At 41.1% G+C, this 24,573-nt stretch overlaps 1 protein-coding gene across 1 annotated transcript in view; it reads right to left on the bottom strand.

Moving 5' to 3' along the window:
• The window catches only part of adgrg2a (adhesion G protein-coupled receptor G2a), a 28,110-nt gene extending 3,537 nt beyond the window's left edge, over positions 1 to 24,573 (bottom strand). Inside the window, exons 1-31 of the mRNA XM_078291530.1 lie at positions 24,297 to 24,573; positions 21,158 to 21,255; positions 19,769 to 20,094; positions 17,256 to 17,514; positions 15,431 to 15,511; positions 14,233 to 14,694; positions 14,010 to 14,057; positions 13,494 to 13,567; positions 12,790 to 12,891; positions 12,596 to 12,633; positions 12,382 to 12,509; positions 11,612 to 11,723; positions 11,452 to 11,510; positions 11,267 to 11,314; positions 11,015 to 11,082; positions 10,879 to 10,922; positions 10,417 to 10,459; positions 10,208 to 10,242; positions 8,977 to 9,104; positions 8,737 to 8,851; positions 6,096 to 8,476; positions 5,450 to 5,550; positions 4,839 to 4,975; positions 4,603 to 4,759; positions 3,765 to 3,926; positions 3,382 to 3,504; positions 2,621 to 2,666; positions 2,434 to 2,537; positions 1,828 to 1,952; positions 1,147 to 1,415; positions 392 to 491 (exon numbers count right to left, since the gene is read on the bottom strand). Coding sequence (XP_078147656.1) covers positions 392 to 491; positions 1,147 to 1,415; positions 1,828 to 1,952; positions 2,434 to 2,537; positions 2,621 to 2,666; positions 3,382 to 3,504; positions 3,765 to 3,926; positions 4,603 to 4,759; positions 4,839 to 4,975; positions 5,450 to 5,550; positions 6,096 to 8,476; positions 8,737 to 8,851; positions 8,977 to 9,104; positions 10,208 to 10,242; positions 10,417 to 10,459; positions 10,879 to 10,922; positions 11,015 to 11,082; positions 11,267 to 11,314; positions 11,452 to 11,510; positions 11,612 to 11,723; positions 12,382 to 12,509; positions 12,596 to 12,633; positions 12,790 to 12,891; positions 13,494 to 13,567; positions 14,010 to 14,057; positions 14,233 to 14,694; positions 15,431 to 15,511; positions 17,256 to 17,514; positions 19,769 to 20,094; positions 21,158 to 21,251 — 5,969 coding nt within the window. The 5' untranslated portion in view covers positions 21,252 to 21,255; positions 24,297 to 24,573. The remainder of the gene's footprint in view (positions 1 to 391; positions 492 to 1,146; positions 1,416 to 1,827; positions 1,953 to 2,433; positions 2,538 to 2,620; positions 2,667 to 3,381; positions 3,505 to 3,764; positions 3,927 to 4,602; positions 4,760 to 4,838; positions 4,976 to 5,449; positions 5,551 to 6,095; positions 8,477 to 8,736; positions 8,852 to 8,976; positions 9,105 to 10,207; positions 10,243 to 10,416; positions 10,460 to 10,878; positions 10,923 to 11,014; positions 11,083 to 11,266; positions 11,315 to 11,451; positions 11,511 to 11,611; positions 11,724 to 12,381; positions 12,510 to 12,595; positions 12,634 to 12,789; positions 12,892 to 13,493; positions 13,568 to 14,009; positions 14,058 to 14,232; positions 14,695 to 15,430; positions 15,512 to 17,255; positions 17,515 to 19,768; positions 20,095 to 21,157; positions 21,256 to 24,296) is intronic.

Below are 24,573 nucleotides of genomic sequence, written 5' to 3' on the forward strand. Positions count from 1 at the left end.
ATGTAATGTGCAAAGAAAATAAAATTTCATTGCAGCTTTTACAGAAATTTTCATGTAGCCTCGGAACCTCCGTATTGGCAGTGGACCACATGACTGGCCGATATCCGACATTTACTTACTACTTACTACATTTACTACTGCATACATTTTTAGGATGGGTGGTCCCAGTGGCCCCACTAACCATGACTGTGGATCTGCGAACAGATCTTGGATATGTACAGATCTGGATAACAAACATTCAGCTATAAGGGAAAGGCTACCACACTACACTACAAACTCCATTACAGCCTGCTTAGCAGAAGAGAAATAGCAGTAATTCAGTAAAAAAAACACAAAAAAACCAATCAGCATTTACATACAAAGGTTATGATTGTAGAGCGCTGTAACTTACAAGTCATCTGAAGAGCCGTTTGTGTTTTTCCCATATGTTACCAGACCGTAGTTGTTTTTGTCCACTGATATTACAACAATCACCACGATGAGAGGAACACCTGCAAACACCAGGATGTTCATCAGCGGAAGCATCACAGAAGAAAAAAAAGAGGTCTTTGAATATCAATTTTAAAGATTTATCCATTTACAACATGTAGATAGAAACTGAAGTTTTGGCCGTAGCAGTTCATTTAAGTCAGCGGTTCTTTTACAGAAATATACACAGCGTTTTGAAAAAAAAATCTTCAATTAAACATGAAAACTGTGACATTTTGGAGCTCGGTGTTAAGGCAACACTGCAAAAACGAACAAACTGGTAAAGTTATTTTATCTTGTATCCAGACTTATCAAGCTTATTTTATGATTTTTGAAATTGAATGAAATCATTTTACTGCACTGGCAGATAATTTTACCGGTTTCAACAAATTTGACTATTTCTTCAGGAGAATGTGACTTGTTTCAGGGCATTTACTTGATAAAAGTGAAACTGTCTTGGAGAAAGTTTGTTGTTTCAAGATTTTCTTCATTGTTTTGTGATGATTTCTTGAAAGAATCATATTGGCATGTATCAAGTGAAATTCATTGAAACCAGCAAGTTTGCTGCCAGTGCAGTGAGATAATTTGACTTAAAATATCCTGAAATAAGCTTGATAGGTCTGGAAACAAGATAAAATCACTGGACAGCTTTCCATTATTTGCAGTGAAGGTACTCACCCCAGCCCAGCAGTGAGAACTTGAGCATGTATCGACTGAGGTAGGGGGTGAACACCCGGATGATGCTCAGGTACATGTGGAGCGCCTCGAGCCCCGCCCAGGTGAACGACGTCAACAGGAAGTAGTGCAGGAAGAAGGCGGTGCTAATGCACAGCCCGGTGGATGGGTAGAGCGCCAACCAGCCGTCCAGCAGGAACAGCAGGTTGAGGAGGAAGAGGGACATGCAGAGCTGCACCAGGATCTTAGAGGGAATGTCCCGAAGCAATTTTCTGAAAAGAGAGAGTTTGTGAAATAACTACTTAGTATGTTATGTATTCATTTAATTGTTGAAGAGCTGCCAATCCAGCCTAAAAGAATGTTATTATTCTGTGTTTCAGTGCAGAGTTTTAGTGTCCCGTGGTCTAAATGCTATGAGACTTCAGTCTAAAAATGTCAGTCACTTTATCGGCCCTCAAAAACCCATATCAGTCGAACTCTAGTAGAAATCATCAGGGGTTTATACATCATCACAATACTTGGGCTGTGATACAATAATATTGCAAGTCTTGCATTGCACTAAATAGATCTGATATCATCAAATTCAAGGACAAACATTCTCTTAAAGGTGCTACGTGTATCATTTTTAAACATCAGTGCATCATTGCCAAAATAATTGAAATAGATAGATAGATAGATACTTACTGGAAGCAAATGTATGTGAACAAGGTGACGGCGAGAAAAATAGCAGAGATTCCACAGCCAATGTAGGTGATGAAGGTGAGGATGAGAGCGTGCTGAGGGTTGGTTCCTTCCCCTCTGGACACATCCTGGATTAATAGAAGGCAGGACACACACGCACACACACACACACACACACATACACATACATTGTAAATACAAACAATTAATACATATTGCGAGTCCAATATGGTTTCTGGATTTTGCCAAGTAGGCTTTAATCAGCTTTATCGTTTCTCGCTTAGACAACTGCAACTGTCTGTATTTCTGCCTCAAAATCCCCTCTCTCCTCCAATTTGCTTACTGGAACAAAAAAGACAAGATCATATCACCAAAGTTTTAGCATATTTACATTGGTCAGCAGTGTATGACCCCCTTTATTCCAGCTGATTGTTGTTTGTTTTGTTCCTTTTATTTTGCAGCACTGTGTAGCTCCCGTATTTTAATACAGTTGTGACATGATGTTGTTTTACACTATTTCCTTCAGAAACTTTCTTCATCTTCTCCATGGTCAGGTTATGGTCATGGTCACACAACCTCACACACACACACACACACACACACACTGACCAGCAGTATTGCAAAGGAGGTGAGGTGGTTGCAGCTGCAGCTTGTGTTTTCCTGTGTGGTATTGAGAAGAAAGCAGCCGGCAGAGTTCCAGCCTCCTCCGCCACCTGAGCGTTAGAAATATGACAAACAGGAACATCAATACCTGCAGAATTTGGCACTCATCCAGCTCGACTAGGCATGTACGCACCATTCAGACTGAAGTCCCAAAACGCACAGGAGGCCACATAGTTTGCCTGCGGACATCGGAGAAAGAGGAAGTGCAGGTGAGAAGAGGAAGTGTCACAGAGGAACTTTGCTACCACAGGGAACTTTCAGGAAAAACTTTGCATGAATTTTCATGAGTCCAAGGTGTGCTATTCAGCTTAAAATGATCGTTTTCAGGTATTAGGGGAACACCTAATGAAACCAATATTTCCAATAAAAAATGCCCTTTCCGGTATTATTATTGTGGTTTTATTATGGCTTTACAATGGTATTATAGCTTTACAATGTAAGAGTTATATATATTTTTTAATAATGTATACTGACTGAAATGTTAACTTTTAAGTAGGGTACACATAGGGTCTTGCAGTGTGTTCTTTTGTGTTCTGTTTTTCTTATCAAGTCAATTCACTTTTACTTTTCTGACACCACATCTCCCTATTTCTAGCCTGGTTATATGTTTAGTCATTATTTGTGCACAGCTATTTCTCAAATGGACCTCCATGATGGCTAGGAGAAGTGTGATGCAACTGCAAAGGCTTCTATAAAAGATGAGAGAAAACGACTGCTAACTAGCTGCCTGGTTATCACATAGTAACCAATAAAGCATGGCAGCTGGAATGTGTTTTTCACTAATAAGATTGCTGGCTACCTCTTGTGTAATTTGTATTGAGGAATATGCCATACATCTGTTGTGAAAAGTTGACATGATAAGCATTGCTGACTTTTACGTGTGCGCACACTCACAGGTAGAGGGTTGATGTTCTGGATGGTAAACTGAATGTTCTCCCTCAGGTTGCTAATTGACAGGTTCGCCACACTGGAGCCCAGGACTGGACTGACGATGGTTTGGTTATCTAATGCTGCGTCCTGCAAGAGTTTGAGCACACTCACTGATGTAAAAAATACTTTATATGCATTAAATAAAAACATTTTTGTCAGGGTGAAGGGACATGTCTGTATCCCCCTCACTATATTTATGCTTGACTGTAAATGAAAGAAACCCCCCCCCCAAAAAAGACAGATCAATGAGCATTCAGCACCAATGAGCACCAGTACATCATTCTATATTGAGTGAAAAACCTGAAGGTGATGATAAATGTACATGCAGATGACGCTGAGCATCGTACCTGGAAGAGGGAGGTGGTGGTGTAGAAGGTGAACTGCACCCTGCTGGCCTGACGCTGCTCCTCAGGACTCAGGCCCTCAGTGAGAGAGGAGGGCAGGTACACAGAACCCAGAGCGGTCTGTGAGCTCCTGGACCGGGACCGAGACCTGCCCAGGACATTCAGCTGGGACACACACACACACACACACACACACACACACACACACGACTGCTTAACGAGAGAACTTTTTTGCACACATAAAGTAGCCATTCATGTTTACACAGCCCAGTGTAGATAATACAAATGACAGATGGATCAAAAACTAAAATGTTTCAAGTGAGAATTCACCATTTTCAAGGTTAGCTAACAGTTAAGTTAGCTAGTAAGTAATTGGTATACAACTTTTGGTTACGGTTAGGGTTAGGTTTAGCCAGCTAAAATGCTGTTGAGGTTAGGCAACTAAAACAATTTGGTTAAGGTTCGGGTAAGGTTTTGGTCTTCGTTAAACAAGAAAAACTTTCTCTAAAAATGAAAACTTCACTCAGTATAAAAAACATACAATAAAACCATTCAATGTCAAACTAGCTACTGCCTGTTTCTAGTCATGTCTCCTCCAAGTAATCCTTCCATGGAGTTGAAATGAATTTTGCGCACTTTCCGTGCACAGAGCATGTTATTTGAATTTTGGGACCAGGTCTGTTGGTCAGTGGCTGTTTGGACAGATTTTGATTTAATTTGGTTTCCATTGTCCAATCCAGTTGTTCCTTTGTCATCTTTATCATCTATCATTTCATTTCATTTCCTTTTCTCTTTTTTGTGTATTGTATCTACACATAAACTAAATCTGGATCTGGACTACCTGAAGGTCAGCAGTGTTGAAGATGTTGATGGACGCTGCTGGGAAGTTGGTCCCATCCACTGTCCTGACTGCCACCAGCAGTGAATTAGACGACAGGACCTCGCTCTCATCCGCGATGACCAGCTTAAAGCCCAGGTCATCCACCGCTCGAATCAGCCTGTCAGCAGGAGGGAAGACAAACACGTTATGGGAAAATCAAATGTATTTTGTTGGGTGTGTGTGTGTATGTGCTGTACCTATTAGCAGATGCGGCGAGGGCCAGTGCATCACCCTCCATCAGATTGCTGATTACATTGATGGCCGTCTGTCCCACAGACTGAGAGACAGTAGGACCCTCTAGCAGCTTCTCCAAACTCCCCACCACCTGCTCCACCTAGAATATCCATAAAAATATAAATGAAGTTTCCTTCCAAAATGAGATATCTACCAGTCAAATGTGACAACTTTGTTAACACAATGGTTAATAGCATTAAATTAAACGAATGATGATACTTTTTTTTCATGGACAGTACATAATCTATGTCCTTGGTTGACAAAATGATACTACTTTTGCTGACAGCATTATTCAGATTTTAGAGAAAGTTAATGATGAACTTTCATGTTACTTTTTTTGCAAAATGGATGGTTAAGTTGCAAAATTGTCTTAGAATATGTTAAATGAAAAATTCAAGGTTTGATTCCAATAACCTATATCTAAGTTGATAAATAATTGTTACTTGAAGTCAATCTTTCATAAATATAAGGCTGCTTTGATTTCATTCTGAAGTGTAGTTATTTTGACAGCAAAACAAGTCATAACTTCAATGAGCTCCAAATAGAGCATAATTTAATAGATCAATAGCTTCACCTGGGAGGCGTTGAGCTGAGAAGCATCCTGCGTTTGATCCAGTAGTTCTGCTGCTGCTTCTTCCTCTTCCTCCTGGCTATTTTTGGTCGTCTCTTGGGCCACTGGGGAAGTATTATCAGCATTATGTAATAGAAATTAAATAGGTATATGCTGTACATGCTGTAGGAAGACGGGGTGAACTTGTTGGCAAGGTGTATAGCAAGCCATCAAGTCATCAGTGAGTCAGTTTTTCACGGAGGCTAGTCACATTATCAATAAAAAGGCAATAACCAAGGTTAAAGCTGCACTAGGTAAGATTTTTATAAAATACACCTGTATTATCAGCCTAAATCACAAATTGGGGCTGCGACAGAGAAGAGCATCCCTATGTGCCCACATGAAATTCTGGTGTTGAGTACGGTCACTGGCGGGAAATCGCTTAACCGCTACCAACCACTAAGAGGAAGAAATTTAGGTCCGAGGAGTGGGCAGTTAACTGCACTCACATCACGTTTCATGATTTCTTGATAATGAAGTAGACTTCAAACTTTCAAAACTTCAAACAGGTATCTATTGCTGCCACTTTGGGCCACCAAAAGTGAAAAGTTACCTTGTGCAGCTTTAACCAAATAACTAACAAAACTCTTTGATTCTCAACCATACATACCGGTTGTTGTTGTGATTTGGGTGGTGGGTGTGTCGGTTTGGAATGGTGCAGTTTCTCCAGCAGGCAAGAAAGCCTCAGTAGCGGTGCTGTTGGTCTGACTGGTCTGGCCTGGAAGTGGACCAGGTATGGTTGTAGTGTGTCTAGCTGTGGCGGTCATGGTTGAAGCTGCAGCTGTAGGCTCTAGAGAAGTGTTAGCTGGCGCTGCTGTTGTTAAATTGAAGCCAGGTCCTTTGGTTGTTTGGTTGAAATCAGGGTTTACACTGGTAGCAGCTGAGTAGAGGAGGTCGGTTTCTGTAGTTGTGTTGCTGGAGACAGGAGTGACACTGTTTGCAGGGGTAGCTGTGGTTGAGTTGGTGTCATTTCGGGTAGTTGGTGTTGTGACGTTGTATGGCACGCTCACTGTGGTGTAATTTGATGTCTGGTTGTTCGCTAGTATGTCACGTGGGGCTATTGTGGTTATATTAACAGTTGTGTTGCCTACAGTAGAAGTTGCATTGCCCAGAGCTGAGTTATCAGGTGATGTTATGGCATTATATAGTGTTTCATTGCCTGGCGTAGCAGTAACAGTTGTGTTCTGTTGTGTTTGCCCGGTGATTGCCGTGGTTACGTTGTCTGGCATTGTGTTGTTTAGAGATAAGGTAGTTATGTGCATTGTGGTGTTAGGTGGCGGAGTTGTAATGTTCAGGAGAGTTCGGTTATTGGCAGAATTGGTTACATTGTCTGACGTGTTGTTTAGAGATGTAGTTGTGTTCAGTGTTGTGTTAGGTGGCGGAGTTGTAATGTTCAGGAGAGTTCGGTTATTGGCAGGAGTGGTTACATTGTCTGCTGTTGTGTAGCTGGGAGATGTTGTAGTTGTGTTCAGTGTTGTGTTAGCTGGAGGAGTTGTAATGTTCAGGAGAGTTCGGTTATTGGCAGCAGTGGTTATATTGTCTGACGTGTTGTTTAGAGATAATGTAGTTGCGTTCAGTGTTGTGTTGGCTGGAGGAGTTGTAATGTTCAGGAGAGTTCGGTTATTGGCAGGAGTGGTTACATTGTCTGCTGTTGTGTAGCTGGGAGATGTTGTAGTTGTGTTCAGTGTTGTGTTAGCTGGAGGAGTTGTAATGTTCAGGAGAGTTTGGTTATTGGCAGGAGTGGTTATATTGTCTGCTGTTGTGTAGCTGGGAGATGTTGTAGTTGTGTTTATTGTTGCATTACTTGCTGTAAGTGTGCGGTTCTGCAGTGTTCTATTGTTGGTGGCTGTTTCATTGTACACAGTTGTGTAACTGGGAGTCAGTGTGGTTGTGTTTAGTGTTGTGTCACTTGGAGTAACCGTGGTGTTCTGTGATGTTCGGTTGTCGGCAGGAGGGAGGGAAGGAGTTGTTGTGTTGAATAGTGTTAAGTTGACAGGGTTTATCGTTGTAAATGGTGTTGTGTTATTAGTTGTATTGTGAGGTTTTGCACTATGGGTGGGTGTCGACAATGTTGGGATACCAGAGGCAGTTGTGTTGTGTGCTGTTGTGCTGTCAGAGACAGTCACATTGGGGCGAACTGTTGTTTTGCCCATGAAATCTGTCGTGTTGTCTATTGTTGGCACACTGGGAGAAACTGTTGAGACGAATGATGTTGTGTTATCAGATCTAGGCGTTGTTTTCTGCGGTGTTGTAGCACTTGTGGTAGTTGTATTATAAACTGCTCCACTGTCAGCGGCTAATGTGCTATGTTGTGTTGCATTCGACTGTTCTGTATATACTGGCCATGCTGTAGTGTTGGGATGTGTTGAGTTCGATTCCCAGATTCCCAGTTGTGTTGTACTGGGTTGAATGGCAGTTGTGTTGTGCTGGGTTGTGTTCGTTCTTGCTGAGTTTGTTGTGTTTAATGGAACTGCTGTTGTGTATGCCTCTGCGGTGATATTGGGCAAAGTGGTATTCAGCCAGAAAGTAGGAAACAGTGTTGTATTTACAGTATTATCTGTCCTTGGTGATATTGTAGGTAGTGTTGCGTTAAATGTGACATTGTAGTGAGTGGTATTTTGAGTCGTAGCTGTCGTACTGAAATACAATGTTGTAAGCAGTGGAGTTGCTGTAGTCGTTGCATTTTGTGTGCTTGCTTGCAGGACAGATGGTGCTGTTGAGGTTTGTGTACTACTGAGTTGAGCCGTTGCGTTAGGCTGAGCAACTGTTCCTTCCGATGCGTTTTTCGGTTGAGTTGCTGCATTATTTTCAGCTGTTGTGTTATTTTGTTGAGTTGTGTTGGCTGGAGACGGAGGCGTGGTCTCAGACGGTGTAGTGGTGTTGTTATTGGACAGAGGGGAGGGCTGCAGTGTGCTGGGATTGGTTGGGAGAGGCTCAGGCGGGTCCTGACAGCTGTCAGTCAGCAGCACAGCAAACGTCTCGTTGCCGTCGCTAGGGAAAGAACAGAGAAATTGCAAAATATTGTAGGCTATTGTTCATATTATTTAGTATAAACAAAAACAGTACCTAGTGAACACCCAGAGCCTGTCCATATCACATCTAGATATCTAACTAAAGCTCTAGAGACGGTGCTCTGATTGGCTGGCGGTACTAGAGGGCCCGCCCCTCCCCCAAAAAGTAAGATGATTGGACGTCTCCAGTAAGGTCAGCTTTATACGACACAACTCGACCAAGTGTTTTACTATTCTTACCACTTTAGTGTGTGATCAGGCTGGCAGATCTCAGAGTGTAGCAGGTTACTGGCCACCCAGGTCAGGTTGGACGCCAACAGATCATTGGCAGGCAAACCAGGAGGACCACACACCGCTGAGGACAGACAGCACAGTCAATGACATACAGTATATAGATCATATCTGTGTAAACATCACAGATATTACATAATAAGGAAAAAGACAATAGCATCAGTCATAAACTCAAACACACAGACTAACCCATGCGAGTGAGTGGCTCATCGTTTGTGATGCCACTACTGTTGTCCATGTGTCGTTGTAGAAAGTTAGCAAGGGAGCAAACATCCACAGGTCCAGATGTCTCCAGTATCACCATGCAGCTGTACAACCTGCAGGCCAGAGGCAGAGTAAAGGGCAGGGGTGAAGAAGATTAAAGGAATATTCAATTTCAGATACTCCACACTGTTAGATATCATCAATCTGTGATGTTCGATGCATCCCAGGAGTTATTTTGTGATAAAGCGTGTGTGCTAATTCACTTTTTTGGTGAACCCACTTTCCCTCAACCTGCTTCATCTACTTCTACTTCAGTTAGTGATTTCCTTTCCTTTTCTCCCAAAAAGTCTTTCAACAACTCCAAGAGAAAGAGTGTGAACATTGTTGGTTATCCATGTAAGTGAAGAGAGTGATAGTGATAGCATAGTAAGAGCAAGGGAGTGAGTTTTTCCAGTTGAGAAAAAGTAGAGAGTCGCGCCCCTTACTTAAAATGCTACATGTCTTGTGGCTGCATTGCATTCTGGTCTATTGAGGATACTGTCAGTTGAGAAATTGGTCTCTCTCCTCTTCTATGATGGATTTCTCTCTGTATGATTGTTGAGCTCTGATGCAAAATGGTGAGTCTAGAAAGAAGCCCTCGCTCTTTGATTCTGAGGAACTGACTGTTCATGTTTTAGATCGCTGCTATCAAACTCCACTATAGCTGCATTGGAAATATATCTCAATGTGGCGTCACATTGTCTACACCAGTGATTCTCAACCCTTTTCATATCAAGGACCCTAATTTAGTCCACATTAGAGCCACAGACCCCCATCTGATGAGACTTTTGTCTCTCGGACCCAAATCTGAGAATATTTTTATTGCTAGATATGTTTTTGTCCAGAATTCCATGAATATCTGCATAGAGAGATAACAGTGAAACTATGATCAAAACATTACACATACATTCTCTAATTGTGTTAACTTCTTATAAATGAAATAATGCTGAAGTTTAAACATTCATCAATTTGCTGGGGACCCCCTGGAACCCCCTCAAGGACCCCTGGTGGTCCCCGGACCCCACGTTGAGAACCACTGGTCTACACCACCCACCAACAAAATGGACCCAGAAATGCAAGGTACATCACCAATAGCTGTTTTTTTTTAACAGTGTTAAAGTGTTTTAGTGTGGATTTTTCCTTTAAGCACATACTCAGACAGCAAAAATGTGTTTACCTCTGTTTGGTCCCATGACATTCCAGATGAGCGCCCTGGAGAGAGAAAATCAATCATGAAGGATGATTGACAGCTCTTGCCTGAGTTTTGAATTGTTCCATATCAGTCTAAATAAAATGGCATCAAGGAGTTCATCATAGGTTGGTGTGAGTTAACTTTTTTACGAGGTACTGGGTTGGTACCAAACTGTGACCTGCAGTATGTATTACCTGGTAGCGCCTTGAAACCTCGACATAGTTTGTGCACAATGATCTGGAAACAAATAATCAATAGCTGGGAATCATTACATTGACTATCCAAAACACCTTCTTGTTTATTCTTTAGACTATTCAATAACTTCTCATCACATCATGTAACGTTTCAGCCAAACAGAAGGAAGTCTACTTTCTTTTACACTCTTTGCAGGTGAAACACAGAGGCGAAGACTCCCACCACCAACATGAAACTCAGTAAAGTTTAGGTAGTTTGGCTTTGAGTCTTTCAGCTGCTCATTGGTTGTTTATTGTGAGTGTGGAGCTGATTAAACACACAGCACAGTGGTGACATCTACAGTTTCGACTGGAAACTGTAGTGAATCAGCATAGCAGAAGTAATGACAACAACTAGCAAACCCACAATATTTTTTAACAGTTGTATGTGTTGTGAGTGATTCAGTGCGGATGTAGACTTACTCTGACATGGTGTCACAAGCAGGGGCTATGCCAAGTTTGGACAGCTGTGAAATAGAGTCAGAAAGTCATTAATATCAATTATGTATAGCATAAATACATCAATAAGTACATTTACACCAAACTGTGCTGTACATACCATGCTTTCTATGAAGTTCACATCAACAGTAGGACTGCTGATATTGATGCTTAGGGCAAAAAACTGACCTGAAGAGGAAAAACAAAATAATGAGAGAGGGGAAGGTATGTTATAGTTTAAAGTGCACACTCACTCAATGTGCACATTTACCAGCTGTGTGGGAAATATGCACATATATCCACAAACGATTTATGATTGAGATTACAGGACAAACCTTCAGACAGGCAGACAAACAATATGCTGTTTTCTTACGTGTATCTCTACAGAAAGCGGTGCAGTCACAAAAGCGAGGCTCCTCCCCTGAGGCACAGACAGATATGGTTACAGCAGCAGAGACTAAATTGAATCCTGGTGGATATTTGGATGTCTGTGAACAGGATGTGTGTGTGTGTGTGTGTGTGTGTGTGTGTGTGTGTGTGTGTGTGTTCGGTACTCACAGCTGCAGGATTCTCTCTCAGGCTGTGGGAGTGGAGTGGATCCTAGCTCTATGAAGGAGCTATTGGACAGACATGGATAAGATACACAGAACACATACAAACGCACATATAGGGTATATACACACACACACACACACACACACACAAAGATGGTGCTCACCATGTGAGGCCGGAGTGTGTGTCTGACTGACAGATATCACCCAGTGAAGATGAGGATGTGCATCTTAAAAAACCACCACTCGAGGGCTCCACATCCTCACACAGCTCTCGACCTATCAAATGATGTCGACAAAATCAATATGAGCAATACTCTGTGTGTGTGTGTGTGTATGCGTTTCGCATTTTTGCATATGCATGTGGATGTGTGTGTGTAAAATACATGTAAATGTGTTTGTAATTGTGTGTAAGTCTGCCTGCACGTGTACGTACACGTGTATGTGCGTGTGTTAATGTGTGTGTGCTCATATACATACATGAGTGTGTCTGTGTGTGTGTGTGTATGCATGTGCATGCACACCTGTGTGTGCAAGTGCATGTGTGAGTGGGCGTGGGTGTAATGGTGCACATTTCTGTGTGTATGTGCATGTTTGTGTGTGTTTGCTTGCTCACATAAATGCATGTGTTTGTGTGTGTGCACTCATATACATACCGTGCATGTGTGTGTGTGTGTGTCTGCACACGTGTATGTGTGTCTGTGTGCAGCATGCATGTGTGAGTGTGTGTAGGTGTAGGTGTAATGGTGTGTATTTCCTTGTGTATCTGTGTGGGTGCTTTTTTGCATGTTTGTGTATGATAGATAGATAGAGAGATAGCTAGTGAGATAGATAGAGAGATAGATAGATAGATAGAGAGAGAGATAGAGAGAGAGAGAGATAGATAGATAGATAGATAGATAGATAGATAGATAGATAGATAGATAGATCTACCAACCAACTCTCTCCACCTCTCCTATCAGTCTTGCTTGCAGCGGCTCGTCTCCAGCTCTCTGCAGTGCATGCTGGAGTTTGCACACTGAGACAGCGTGGCTGAGCTGCAACAGCAGGCTGCAGTTTGCACGCCTAACACAACATAAACAAAGTATTCACACCACTGAGAGGAAGTAGTGTGCGGATATTACAACAATTAAACAAAGACACGCTGTTACCTTATATCCTCATTTGCATCACAGGACACCTCTACTATCTGCAGAGAGAGAGAGAGGGAGAAGGGAGTGAGGTTGTTGTTGTTTATCAGTATGATCAACCAGGTTTTCACAATCTTATATTTTACAGTATTTCAGATGGAAATTGATTTTATTGTGTTACGTGAAGGGATGATGCACGTTTCTGAGAGACTGACCTGAAGCTTTCTGCCACCTTGACATAAATCCATCATGTCTGCATCATGAGCAGCTGTTGTAGCTCTGACCGCCTCAGTGTCACAACTAAACACATTTGAAACCTGAGGGAGGGAGAGAGAAAGAGAGAGAGAGAGAGAGAGAGAGAGAAAGAGGGAGAGATACTATATGGGAGCTGATACATATGCACATGCACATACTGATACAAGAGGAAAAGGGATTTAATGTATAAATTCTGCATTGTTCCCATCTTTGATAGAAAAATAAAGCAAGTTAAACTGAATTGAGGATGGGGAGAGACAGAGAGAGAGAGAGAGAAGAGAGAGAGAGAGAGAGAGAGAGAGAGAGAGAGAGAGAGAGAGAGAAGGTTGCTAGAGAGAGATTGTTAAACGTCTTAATCACAATGTAATGGCATTCCATTCAGGTTTCTTTACTTCCCCATCACAAAAAGCGATGTATGATCATTTCCACCACTGACAGTCCCAGTCAAAACTAAGTTCAGGTGTAACCCAGGGTAGGAATGTGCAGCTACCTCTTTCCATTTGGCAGGAATCAACTGATAATGACTCGCAAACCAATAATTTGCTTGCGAGACTTGTTTGTGAGGAGGTGACGTTTAAAAGCATGACATGGTGAAGGGGCGGGGACTTAAAAGCATTACAAGCCAACAGTGTAGAAGTGTAGAAATGAGCGTTGTCACTCTCACCCAGTCGTGGACATCTGTCTCAGTCCTATTGGTCCCTGTGGCTTTCACGCTTAGAAACATCCAATAGTAAGCATCTGTGGAAAAAAATGAAGTTGTAAGAGCAGAAATATGTACACTACCATTCAGAAGTTTGGACACACCTGATTGAATGCACTATGTTTTTCACTATCTTAAAGTCATTTTGCTCGAAAGGCTTATGCTTAAATGCTTCAAATTTGTTTTTCAGACAAATATAAATAGTGAAGTTGATGCCTATGTATGAATTTCTTTCCAAAGCCTTTGCCTTTCCATCAAGGCAAATGGCGGCTACTTTAAAGAATCTAAAATATAAGACAGTTTTGATTTGTTTAACACTTTTTGGTCACTGCATAATTCCATTTGTTCATAGTTTTGATGTCTTTACCATTATTCTAAAAATGTGAAAAATGGTAAAAATAAAGAAAAATGTGTGTGCCCAAACTTTTGGCTGGTAGTAAATGAAATGCTTTGATTGGACAAAAGCTGAACATCACTTACGCTCATTGGAACAGAGCTGGGTGATATCACAGTTTACCAGAGGGGATCCTACAAGAATAAAGAAAGCAGATGAAAGCAGGTGATGTGTTTCTGCTTCACATCAGTAGCACAGTACTACAGTAATAACAGGCCTATACTGCATCAAAACAACGCTGAGATTGGGTCTGTTATTATACCACACCCACACACACGTAGGTATCAAATATGTGTGCATCAGACTAACCTGTTGTGAGTGATTTTGGGGGCGTGGTTTGGTTGGCACGCAGAGTTGTGATTGGAGAAGTTTGGGTACTGGTTGGGATCTGATTGGTTGGACTGGCATCAGAGGGCGGAGCTGAACTTGCAGGATGAGACGTGGCGTCTGAAGTAGCTCCGTGATCACTGGTTACTGGTGAAACTGGACTGTGATCTGGATCTCTGTTAGCTGTCACTGTCGTAGCAGGCACAGTGGTGGATAACATGGCCGCAGTGTAAGATGGCGTCCCGTCAGCGGCTGGTGAATTTGTGCTCCGGCTGACTGGGCTCAGCGTTGTGGGCGGGGTCGCATTTGTTGAGGTAGTCGTGGTAACGGATGAATTGAGTGACGGTGTGACTGATGGATGCTCTGTTTGGCTGCTGATGCCTGCGGGATGATCAGTGGGTTGTTCAGTGGAACGGGTGCCACTGGCTTCGCTCATTGGTGAAACTATAAATAGGAAATAAAGACAGCTGTCATGTTTTTAAGTTACAACATATTATATTCAGTTAGAATACTTAAAGTTATTATCCACGGCATTTTCATATAAATAAATGTCCATTTTGCTACTGTCTATCGCAAGTTTATCACAACAGTGATTCGACCTATACCCAGTTAATTAAAGCTTTTACATTTGCTACATTTACTGTCCTAAACACCTGGTGTAAAGTGGTCTTTCCAAGGAAAAATCCTCTGGCACACAGGAAGTGATGCGCTTTACGTTTCCAGCAGCAGCAACAGAAATGTGTTTGGGATAAATAGAAGACGAACTGGGTAGTTAGCATGAGCAGCGATAGCCACCATGGCTGAACAGACAAAGAAAAGAGAAACTCAAACTGCATCAACAGAAAATCCAAGCTCCGCCCACACTGTTTGATTGACAGGTGATCTCTGGGAAGTGCAGTGCAGAAACACACGCTTAGCGGCAAAGATGTTGCCAAAATGCCATGAGGATATCAAAGATTACTAGTTTAACCTACTACTAACAAAACAGTAACGAACAGGCTCTTAAATAATTTTAAATGTTTTAAATGGAAATGTTTTGGCGGTCATGCAGTGTAGCTTTTACAGTGTAACTCATGCAGTGCAAGTGACTTTATCGCTGACATTGTACCAGTTGTACCTTCATGCTCTATCCTCATGTTACCATGGCAATAATGTCAGTGTTGCTGTCATCATCACTCACCTGTGACCTGTGATTGGCTGAGCGTGTGCTTGAGAGACGTTGCTATGACAGGACTTGAGGTAGTAGTAGTGCGAGATAATGCTGGTAAAGGAGTAGGAAGGGGGAAGTCAAGTGATAATCAGGAGGTAACACTGTAGTTGAGGAGATTGTAGATATTGTTTCATTAGTTATTGTTTCTGATGTTAGAGTGAAAACAGAGTTTAAGTAATACTTACCATCCCGTGGAGTTAAGTACAAGCGACCAGGTACTCCAAATAAAGATACTGAAACAGTAAATGTGGTGATTAAGACTTTTCCTTGCTTAAAATAGTGTGATGTACCTCTACACACAAACCTCTCACTCTCTCTCTCTCTCCCTATATTACGTCTCTCTTTTTTTCTCTGTCTCCTCTTCCTCTCTCTCTCATGCACACATACACACACTTATGCACATACACATAAGGCCCCAGACACATATACACACACGCATGAAATGTGTAATAGACACAGTAACACACCAAAAATCCGTTTGATATGTGCCCAGTATCTTGCCCAACGTCTCACCCGTCTGTGTTCTACAAGAAGCACAAAACATGCAAAGTTCACCGTCCAACATGCTCTAAACACATGCACAACTCTCTACATAATCATTACAGATGAAGGCACCATAGAAGTCCCACGTCTTAGTGCAATGTGCTGCATGTAACTCCACACTACCGCTCTATCACTGCTCCATCCTGAGAGGAATTATTTGGAAGATTTGCTCTTTCCAGCTCTCAGGAGCCACAAGAAATGTTCTGATGAGCAGTCTTTGGAGAGATACAAACTTGGCAAACCTGACCAGGCCTGCAGGCAAAATGCGTAGTTTGCTACATGTTTTATAATAAATACAGTAACGCTTTATTTTCCAGGTCCACAATTTCCTAATACTTTCCTAGAAAGAAACTATTAATTTCTTAGGAAGTTTCCTGGAAAGAACCATGAAATGATGTAGTAGTTCTATAGAAAATTAGAAATTAACTAAAATTAATTAAGAATTCAACAAATAACTATATTATATAATTATATGAATAATGACTTCTGATAATTGATCTCTGCCTATTATTTTTCCCATAAAAGATTTATAGTTTTGCAGTTCTTTCCAGGAAATTCTTTTAGTATCTTATCAACTCCAGCAGACTATTTACTTTTTCTATATAACATCATTTCATGGTTCTTTCCAGGAAACTTCCTAAGAAATTAACAGTTCCTTTCTAGGAAATTAATAGGAAATTGTGGACCTGGAAAATAAAGCTTTACCATAAATATTTGTATAATAATAAATATTATATAATAATATTATATATATAGGCCTCTTGGCCTCTTCTTCATTTGTGAATTTTTCATCAGCACCTTATAAGCCAGCGCACTGCTGTGCACGGAGCAACACAAACTTGATGGACTTGAGATACAAGTTTGATTTTGAAATAATCATTTATACTTTGTGAACTAATAGGCTGCGGTGACCACTGTAGCAATACAGGAAAGACGCATCAGGGGACTTCTATGCTGCCTACCTAATGCCATGCAGTATTTTAGTTAGCTATTATTGCTATATAGCTATTATTATTATGTTAGTCTATTACCTTGATGAAATCATGAAATCCATTTGAAAGGACATGAGAGATCACCCTGCATTATATTAGCAATGCAGTTAGTAATTAGTAATGTCATTCATGCACAATGGCCCAGAGCGATCAGAGAAATATAGAATATCTACAAGAGGTAAAACAAATATGAAATACCTACTAGAGATAAGATCAAGCTGTCTATGATTCAATGACGAGTTTATGCGTGTTTGTCTCACCACACGGAAGGTTAGGGTCTCTCTGTCTGGCCCTGGCACTGGTCACGCCCCAAAACTGAGAGTCCCAGCCAATCACAGAGCCTTCCTCGCAGGCGGCATGGTCATCCAGGTCTGCCCACATGCGGAACAGGTATAGCTCCACCTCTGCCAGCGCGGCCCCCGGGGGTCGGTCTCTAGGTCGGCAGCCCAGCCGCAGGGAGCCAGAGGGGGGGATGGCCTGAGCAATGACCGTCCTCTCAGCCACCACCTCCCCGTCAACCTGAAAAAATTACATACAGCATGTGTAGGTGGCCTAGTGGATACAGAGAGACAGTGTATCCACCACTGTGTCCACTAGTGTGTTCTTGAGCAAGACACTGAAACCAAACCTGCTCAGTCATATTGTTAAACCACCGGCGGGACCATCATTACAAACGCATATTGCACACCCGAGCTTCACTCAAACCCACCAAACTTTATTTTAAATTCTAGTCAAGATCCCAAGGTTTCCAAAGATACCAAATGTGTCATGCTGAATTACAGGGAAACATGTATAAAATGATGCACAAACATTTAGATTTTTTCCATTTGATGTAATGGTGCAGCCATAAAAACATGGCGTCTTGTATTTTAATATTTCACTCAATAAAAGCAGCTAGAACTTCAAGAAAGCGTTTAAGTTGCTCTGGATGAGAGTGTTACCTTAGTACAATTGTTCAGTGTAATGCAGTGATACCTCCTATGGAAGGACATAAAGTAGTCAAGGAGTAGTGGCCATTTTGCTGCAGCTGTACAGTTGTTGTAGCTTGGACTTGAGAAATGCAACATTTATCATCGCATTCACACCAAGTATGTTTGGAGGAGTTTATTTCAACCTGATCTCACACAAATATACGAAATGCACACAACTTGTTAACACCAAATTATGTGTTGGTGGCATGTAAAGCGTTAAAATTCTGTGTTCCCACCACAAAACGGTTATGTGAAGGAGGCATAACTATAAACAGTAAGTAGTGTCACATTGAAGTAGCACGGTTGAAACTCAGGGTGTTGTCGGAGTGATGGATGGGTGGAAGAGTTTCCCTTCAATGCCGGCGACTGGGGCTCAATTCCCAGCTTGTACAAAGGAAATTTCTACTGTGAGTGAAATTTTAAATTGTAGCGATTTAACCAAAACCAAAACCTTTCCCTATAACCAAGTTGTTTTAGTTGCCTAACCATATCCTTAACCCTAACCTTAACCAAAGTTGTTTTACTTGCCTAAATTTACTTGCCTAAATCCTGAATTTCCCCAAGGGGATCAATAAAGTGCTATCTTATCTTATCTTAAACTTAATTAACCATTAGCCAACCTTTAGCTGAAAATGCCAATTTGTGTTATTGTCACAGAATTCAATCTGTGGCAGAAGAACATAATTTGTGTCCACAGCATGTAAATCTGCGTTTCAGAGTTCGTGCTCATTTCACAACTTTTTATGTGGTTTATTTGAACTCTAAAGCATTTACTCCTTTAGTTCGGTTTGTTAGGGCAGGTGAGAACAATGGCGTTCAAACTTGGATTCGCACCAAATAACACCAAGACGCCTGAAAATGTCAGTGATGTATGTCAGTGTATAAAAGACGACTTTGGTCAAATAGTGATGAATAAACTTCATTAAAACACTATTACAGTACAAAATGCTTTACAAACAAATAGAAAAAGCCAAGAAGATAAAGGGTAAAAACAGTTGGCTAAATCATTCATAATCAGCATTTGTTTTTATTTGCTTGGAATAGCAAGGGTGGAGGACAATTCAGGCATGTTGTCAGTCAAAACTATACTAAACTAAGCTGCACATACTTCTCTGCGCTTGTCTAAACTTTCTGGTGCTCACTGTATTGTCCTGCATTCCAAACCTTGCCCAAATGGTATCTACTAGGATTAACTAGATAAGTAGGGCTATAAAAAACAAACAATAAATAGGATTTGCAAATACTTGTGTGTAGACCTGGTGATAGTATGCACAGAGGTGGGAAGTAATGAAGTAAAAATACTTTCTTACTGTAGTTTTCTTTCACTTAAGACTTTTTAGTTTTTTTTTTTAGTTTTTTTAATTTTCCGCATCAGACAGCTTCAATGCCGGAAGCAGCTGATCAAGACCCAAATGTGATTGTCTGCTTGTTCATCAAAGTGACACCAAAAAGGAGGGAAAGGGACAGAGAGAGAAGCAACACGAAGAAGAGAGAAGCAACAAGAGAGCAGAGAATTAATGTTAGTGAATTCAGCTGTCCTAGAATTAACGTTAGTGATTTGAGGTGCCGACTCTTTCTGAGTAACAGAGAACCCCCGTTTAGTTCATTAGAAATGCCTTTTTTAGGACTTGTTATACTGTTATACTTTAAGTAAATTTAAGACTGTACTTTTATACTTTGACTTGAGTAAAGAATTCGAAATGGTACTTCAACTTCTACCAGAGTATATTTTTAGATGAGTATTTGCACTTTTACTTGAGTAAGGAATTTGTGTACTTCTACCACCTCTGAGTATGCATTACCTCTAGGCTGAAGGAGTTGCCCCGCACGTCCCTCCTCAGACACACCCTGTGCCAGTGTGTTGGGGACAGCTGGAGAGGAAATCGGTGTCGGACCCCCAGCAGCCACCCGTACAGCGCCCCATCGTCTCCCTCCAGCCCCAGCTCAGGCCTGGGTGCGCGGGCAGAGCTGTAAGAGAAGGCCACCCAGGACCCCGGGACCACCACGCGGATGTGGATGCACACGGTCATCTGAAAGAGCAGAGGCATGGCCGCCCTGTCCTGCAGGATCCAGTGGTCCCCACAGCCGCTTAATACTGCCTTACTGTCCCCCAGGAAATAACCAAGGACTGAGGGGAGGGAGGTGGAGAGAGAGGAAAGAAATGCAGAGGCAGAAATAATCTCATTGGTTGAGTTAGACCAGACTAGGGTTAGACTGAAGCCCAGTGAAAAAGGCAATTAAGGAGTATGAGAGGAGGTAAGCCTAGCACTCTGCAACTGAAAAAAATGCAGTCTAACCATTCTAAGTAATCTACTTTAGCTAGTTAGCCTAGCTGACCTTCCAAATTCAAACTAGCCATACTAGCCTAGCTATCTAGGTATCTGTGTATCACTCTAGCATGAAAATGACTTTTTGATTACAGAGATGGAATTCATCATTTGGCTTGGCTATGCTAAAATATGATCATTCATAACTTTGGGATTATATATTACAGACACAGTTTTGGTCATAGTTTTTCTAATTGACTCCTCTAACATTTAAATATAGCTCATAGACCCTTGAATGAAATATGGATGTACTGTAAACACTCAATTCAAATTCAAATAACCCCACTGTGCATAGAGTCATGGGATACTAGACGCTACCACTTGTCACAACGGCCCCACCTAAAATAACCTGCACTAATCTGGCCGCAGTTTATTATGAATGACATACTTGTTTTTTGTTATATGTGGTTTTCCTCCTTGATGATTAACCTACACTAACAGCTGGCTTTTGGCTAGCTAGAAGCCAGCAAGCCAACTTTGCAAAGCACCCAATGTCAGTGTAAACATGCAACTACTAGCTACCACTACTAGCATTAGCATTTGCTCCAACTATTCGTTAGCTAGTGCGTAAATCAGATGAGTTTACAAGACAATGGTTAGCTGCTAACAAGCTGATGATCAGATGGGGAAATTATCAGTTCCCCATCAAAAACAACACAGAAATGAATGGGTCTTTTCAGTTTTTTTGAAATGGCCAAGTTTAGAAACACAATTAGCTGTTGAGGACCTCCAATATGGCTGCCAGAGGGTGTGTTACGCCACCTGGGAGCCCTTTACAGATGCAACAAATATTGTTATGTCCCTAGAACAATCATCAATCAGCAAATGTTTTCTCCTTTCTTTTCTCCGGGATTCACTCACTACCTGTGGGTGGAGCGGCCACCAGCACCCACAGCCAGATGACCGGGAGGAAATGATGGCTCCATCGCCGCTGTCCTTCAAGGCAAAGGCCATGCATCCTCCTGGAAACACGAGGTGACATGGATTCAGAAAGATTTTATTTTAAGGCTTTTATTTTCCTACTACTACTACTCTACTCTACTACTACTCCATCCCCTATTTTCTGGCTGTCTTGAGTAGATCAGGGAATATTTACATTCATGCTGTTTTAGTGAGAACAATGACAGACTTGGGACTCATTAGACTCTCTGCCCAGCACCTGTTCTGTTAACTGTGTGTGTGTGTGTGTGTGTGTGTGTGTGTGTTTGTGTGCGTGTGTGTGCGTGTGTGTGTATGTATGTGTCTCTGTTTTCCTCCTTCCTCTTTCCATATATCTGATAATTATCTGTGTCTCTGTCTGTCTGTGTACATAATTTTCATAACTCTTTGTTTGTCAATGACAAAGAAGACCTGTCTGAAGTTAATCCAACGTTGCGTGTCTAGGTGTGCATATGATCATGGTTTCTCACTATTTTCCCCTTCAGTTTCTGTTATGGGATCGTATAGAAATTCTTTTTTACTCCTGGTAAAGTGAGACGAATATTTAATAGTATCTAAGGCTTTGTCTACGCTGGCTGACTGACTGCAGGGCAGGGATGGTCACGGCAGATTGGGTTACGCCTCACTGCATTCACATCCTCATAAGTTACAGGTAGGTGTTGTGTGTGTGTGTGTCTGTGTGTCTCTGTCTGTGTTTTGCTTACACCTTGGTGTATTATTGCAAAATTTGCACATGTCCATGTAGTTAAGATCCAAACATATTATATGTAAAGCTGGACATGACACCTTGCAATGAGACTGTGTTTCAGAAAGGAAAATTCAAAGCATCAGATCTAATCTCTTTTTCTTTTTTGCAAGCATCTGTTTCTATCTGACTGTGTTTCCTTTATTAATATCAGCTGAAATATGAAGTTTCCTTCCAGAATGAGATTTAGCACAAAAAAAAAAAGTGTCTCCCACTCTCATGACAACACAACTGACAACAATTTTAAAACAATACAGGGAAGCTTGGTTGATAAGATTTTTTTCTAAAATGGATATATTTTATTTTGGAATCAAACTTTTCAAATGGACGATTACTGTCCTTAGCTGAAATTGAATCCCTAAGAAGGACCACAGACACACTGCAGCGTGACCTTTAAGGAGGACATTTGGTGAAGCTTTGTCTCAGTCACTCTCTCTTCATAGCTACTAAGCCTTCTTTGGAACAAGCAAACTTGTTTCCGAGTTTTGAGTCAGGATACAAAACAAAGGCTTTGCTGTATCATTTCAATAAGCGCTCTATCTCCAAAGTTGCTTATATAAAATTACATGTTCATTGGAGTCATGAGCGGGTGCGTTTTAGCACAAAAGTGTAAAAAAGGGGCCTTTTTTCTGTTGTGGAAATGATTTTTGGTCTCATTGCCTCTTGTCTTTCATTGCAAACAGGCCACTTGAGATGATTGTATTAAAATGAAGGGTTTCATCCCAAATACCATCTAATTTTATGTGGGAAAAAAAAGTTCCATTATGTTCAATATTAAAAACAGACTATGTGTCACATTTCTGGTTGGTGGACATTGTCTTTACGGAACAAAACTTTCCAAATGTTCACTTATTCTACTTATTCACTTGTTCTACTGCTCTTATTATAAGTCATCGTGGGTAAAACCAACCAGCTAAATCACATGCATGTACATAGAGTACAAGCCTATCTACAACTGACACTTCAGATATGACAGAGAAATTGGCTCAGAAATGACTTATGAGATGATATTGTCTTCTTTCACTGTACGTTCAAACATACTGTTCCTTTAGCAACTGATCTGGTCCTATTTTTAAACTTCACCTGAACCTTCACCTCAACCTCAACATAAATGAAAAGATGCCACCCAGGTTCTTTACCGCTCAAAAATACATGAAAGAACCAAAAAAAACAAAAACATGCATGCACATGCTGGAGTGTTGTGATTGTGTTGTAATGGAGGGAGTGTCTGACTCATCCAGAACCTGATTAAAAATGTTGAACTACAGGATTAGCAGGCTGAAGTACGTGGTATGAACTTTAACAGGTGACATTATGCGGTAAAATGTCATCTCTACTCATTTATGCAAATTTAATGCATCTACTGTATGTTTGGTTTACAAGTCAGACCAGCCACCAAAATTCGATCCACAAAATTTGGTCCACACTCACTGGAGTTCCCAGTCTTTACTTATCTGAAATCTATGATACCAGATGGATTAAAACAGATTATTCAGGTGAACTTGTGCAGGAGACATAGCTTTGTCTGGGAGCTTTTGAGATGAAAGCAGAGTTTAAAAAAAAAAAAAAGTCGAGATAAAAAGTTATTTCCTTTGTCCCATAAGAAATATTAAAGGCATGACTGTATCACCGCTCCCATCTCTAAAGGGTAAAGGCTAGACATCTTACATAAAGTGCTACTTCTATTTCTGGGTAACAAAATTCATAATATCTTAAAGGAGAAACTACATCACTGCTGATAATTTCAGTTTATTTCAACTTTTTCTAAGATGTAGGTGTATTCGCACTTTCTTATCTAAAGTAATGATCAACAAAAAGTTGTAATAATGCAGATCAAGCATTCAAAACAAAAATCTCTTATCTCATTTTGAAACTACAATCAGTAGTCTCAGTAAGGGGGTAATTTCAGAAAGAGATACAGTACCTGTTTAAACCTGGAGGCTATACAGAACCCAGACTGCTATTGTCACGCAGATCCTTGCTAGCTTTCAACTCTGTTTACCAAAACCACGTCTACAAACCCCTCTGCTTCCCAGTGTTTTCCTTTTTCAAAGCAAATTACATGTAGTGAAGATTCTTCAACGGATGTTCTCCCAATCAGATTCATTTTTGAGTTGGATTACAGTTATGCAACCTCTTTGAATATGTGTCATCCACCACCTTTTATATAGATTTTATAGTTCACATATTCAGCTTATCATCAAGTCCTTGATTTGTTATGTCAGGTGATCAAACTGAGCAAGTCATTGAAATGAGAAAGGATCCATTAACAATCCGAATAACAGTGTTTACAGTTTACAGGATTTACTGCAAGCTTACCTGATGCTGTGGAGAGGCAACCGCAGTCTGTGTGTGTGTGTGTGTGTGTGTGTCTGTGTGTGTGTGTGTGTGTGTGTGTGTGTGTCCTACGGAGGAGGACTTGTCCCCTTCACTCTGGTCACACGGTGCCTGTGTCTCTCCATCATTCCCCTCTTCTCATTCATCTCTTCTTACTCTTCCAAAGATGTCACCATGAAAGTTTCTGTCACAACTTGTCTCAATATTATCGTTCTTCTCTTCTCTTCTCTTCTCTTCTCTTCTCTTCTCTTCTCTTCTC

The sequence above is a fragment of the Centroberyx gerrardi genome, chromosome 22 (assembly GCF_048128805.1).
Source record: "Centroberyx gerrardi isolate f3 chromosome 22, fCenGer3.hap1.cur.20231027, whole genome shotgun sequence".
Taxonomy (NCBI): Eukaryota; Metazoa; Chordata; class Actinopteri; order Beryciformes; family Berycidae; genus Centroberyx; species Centroberyx gerrardi.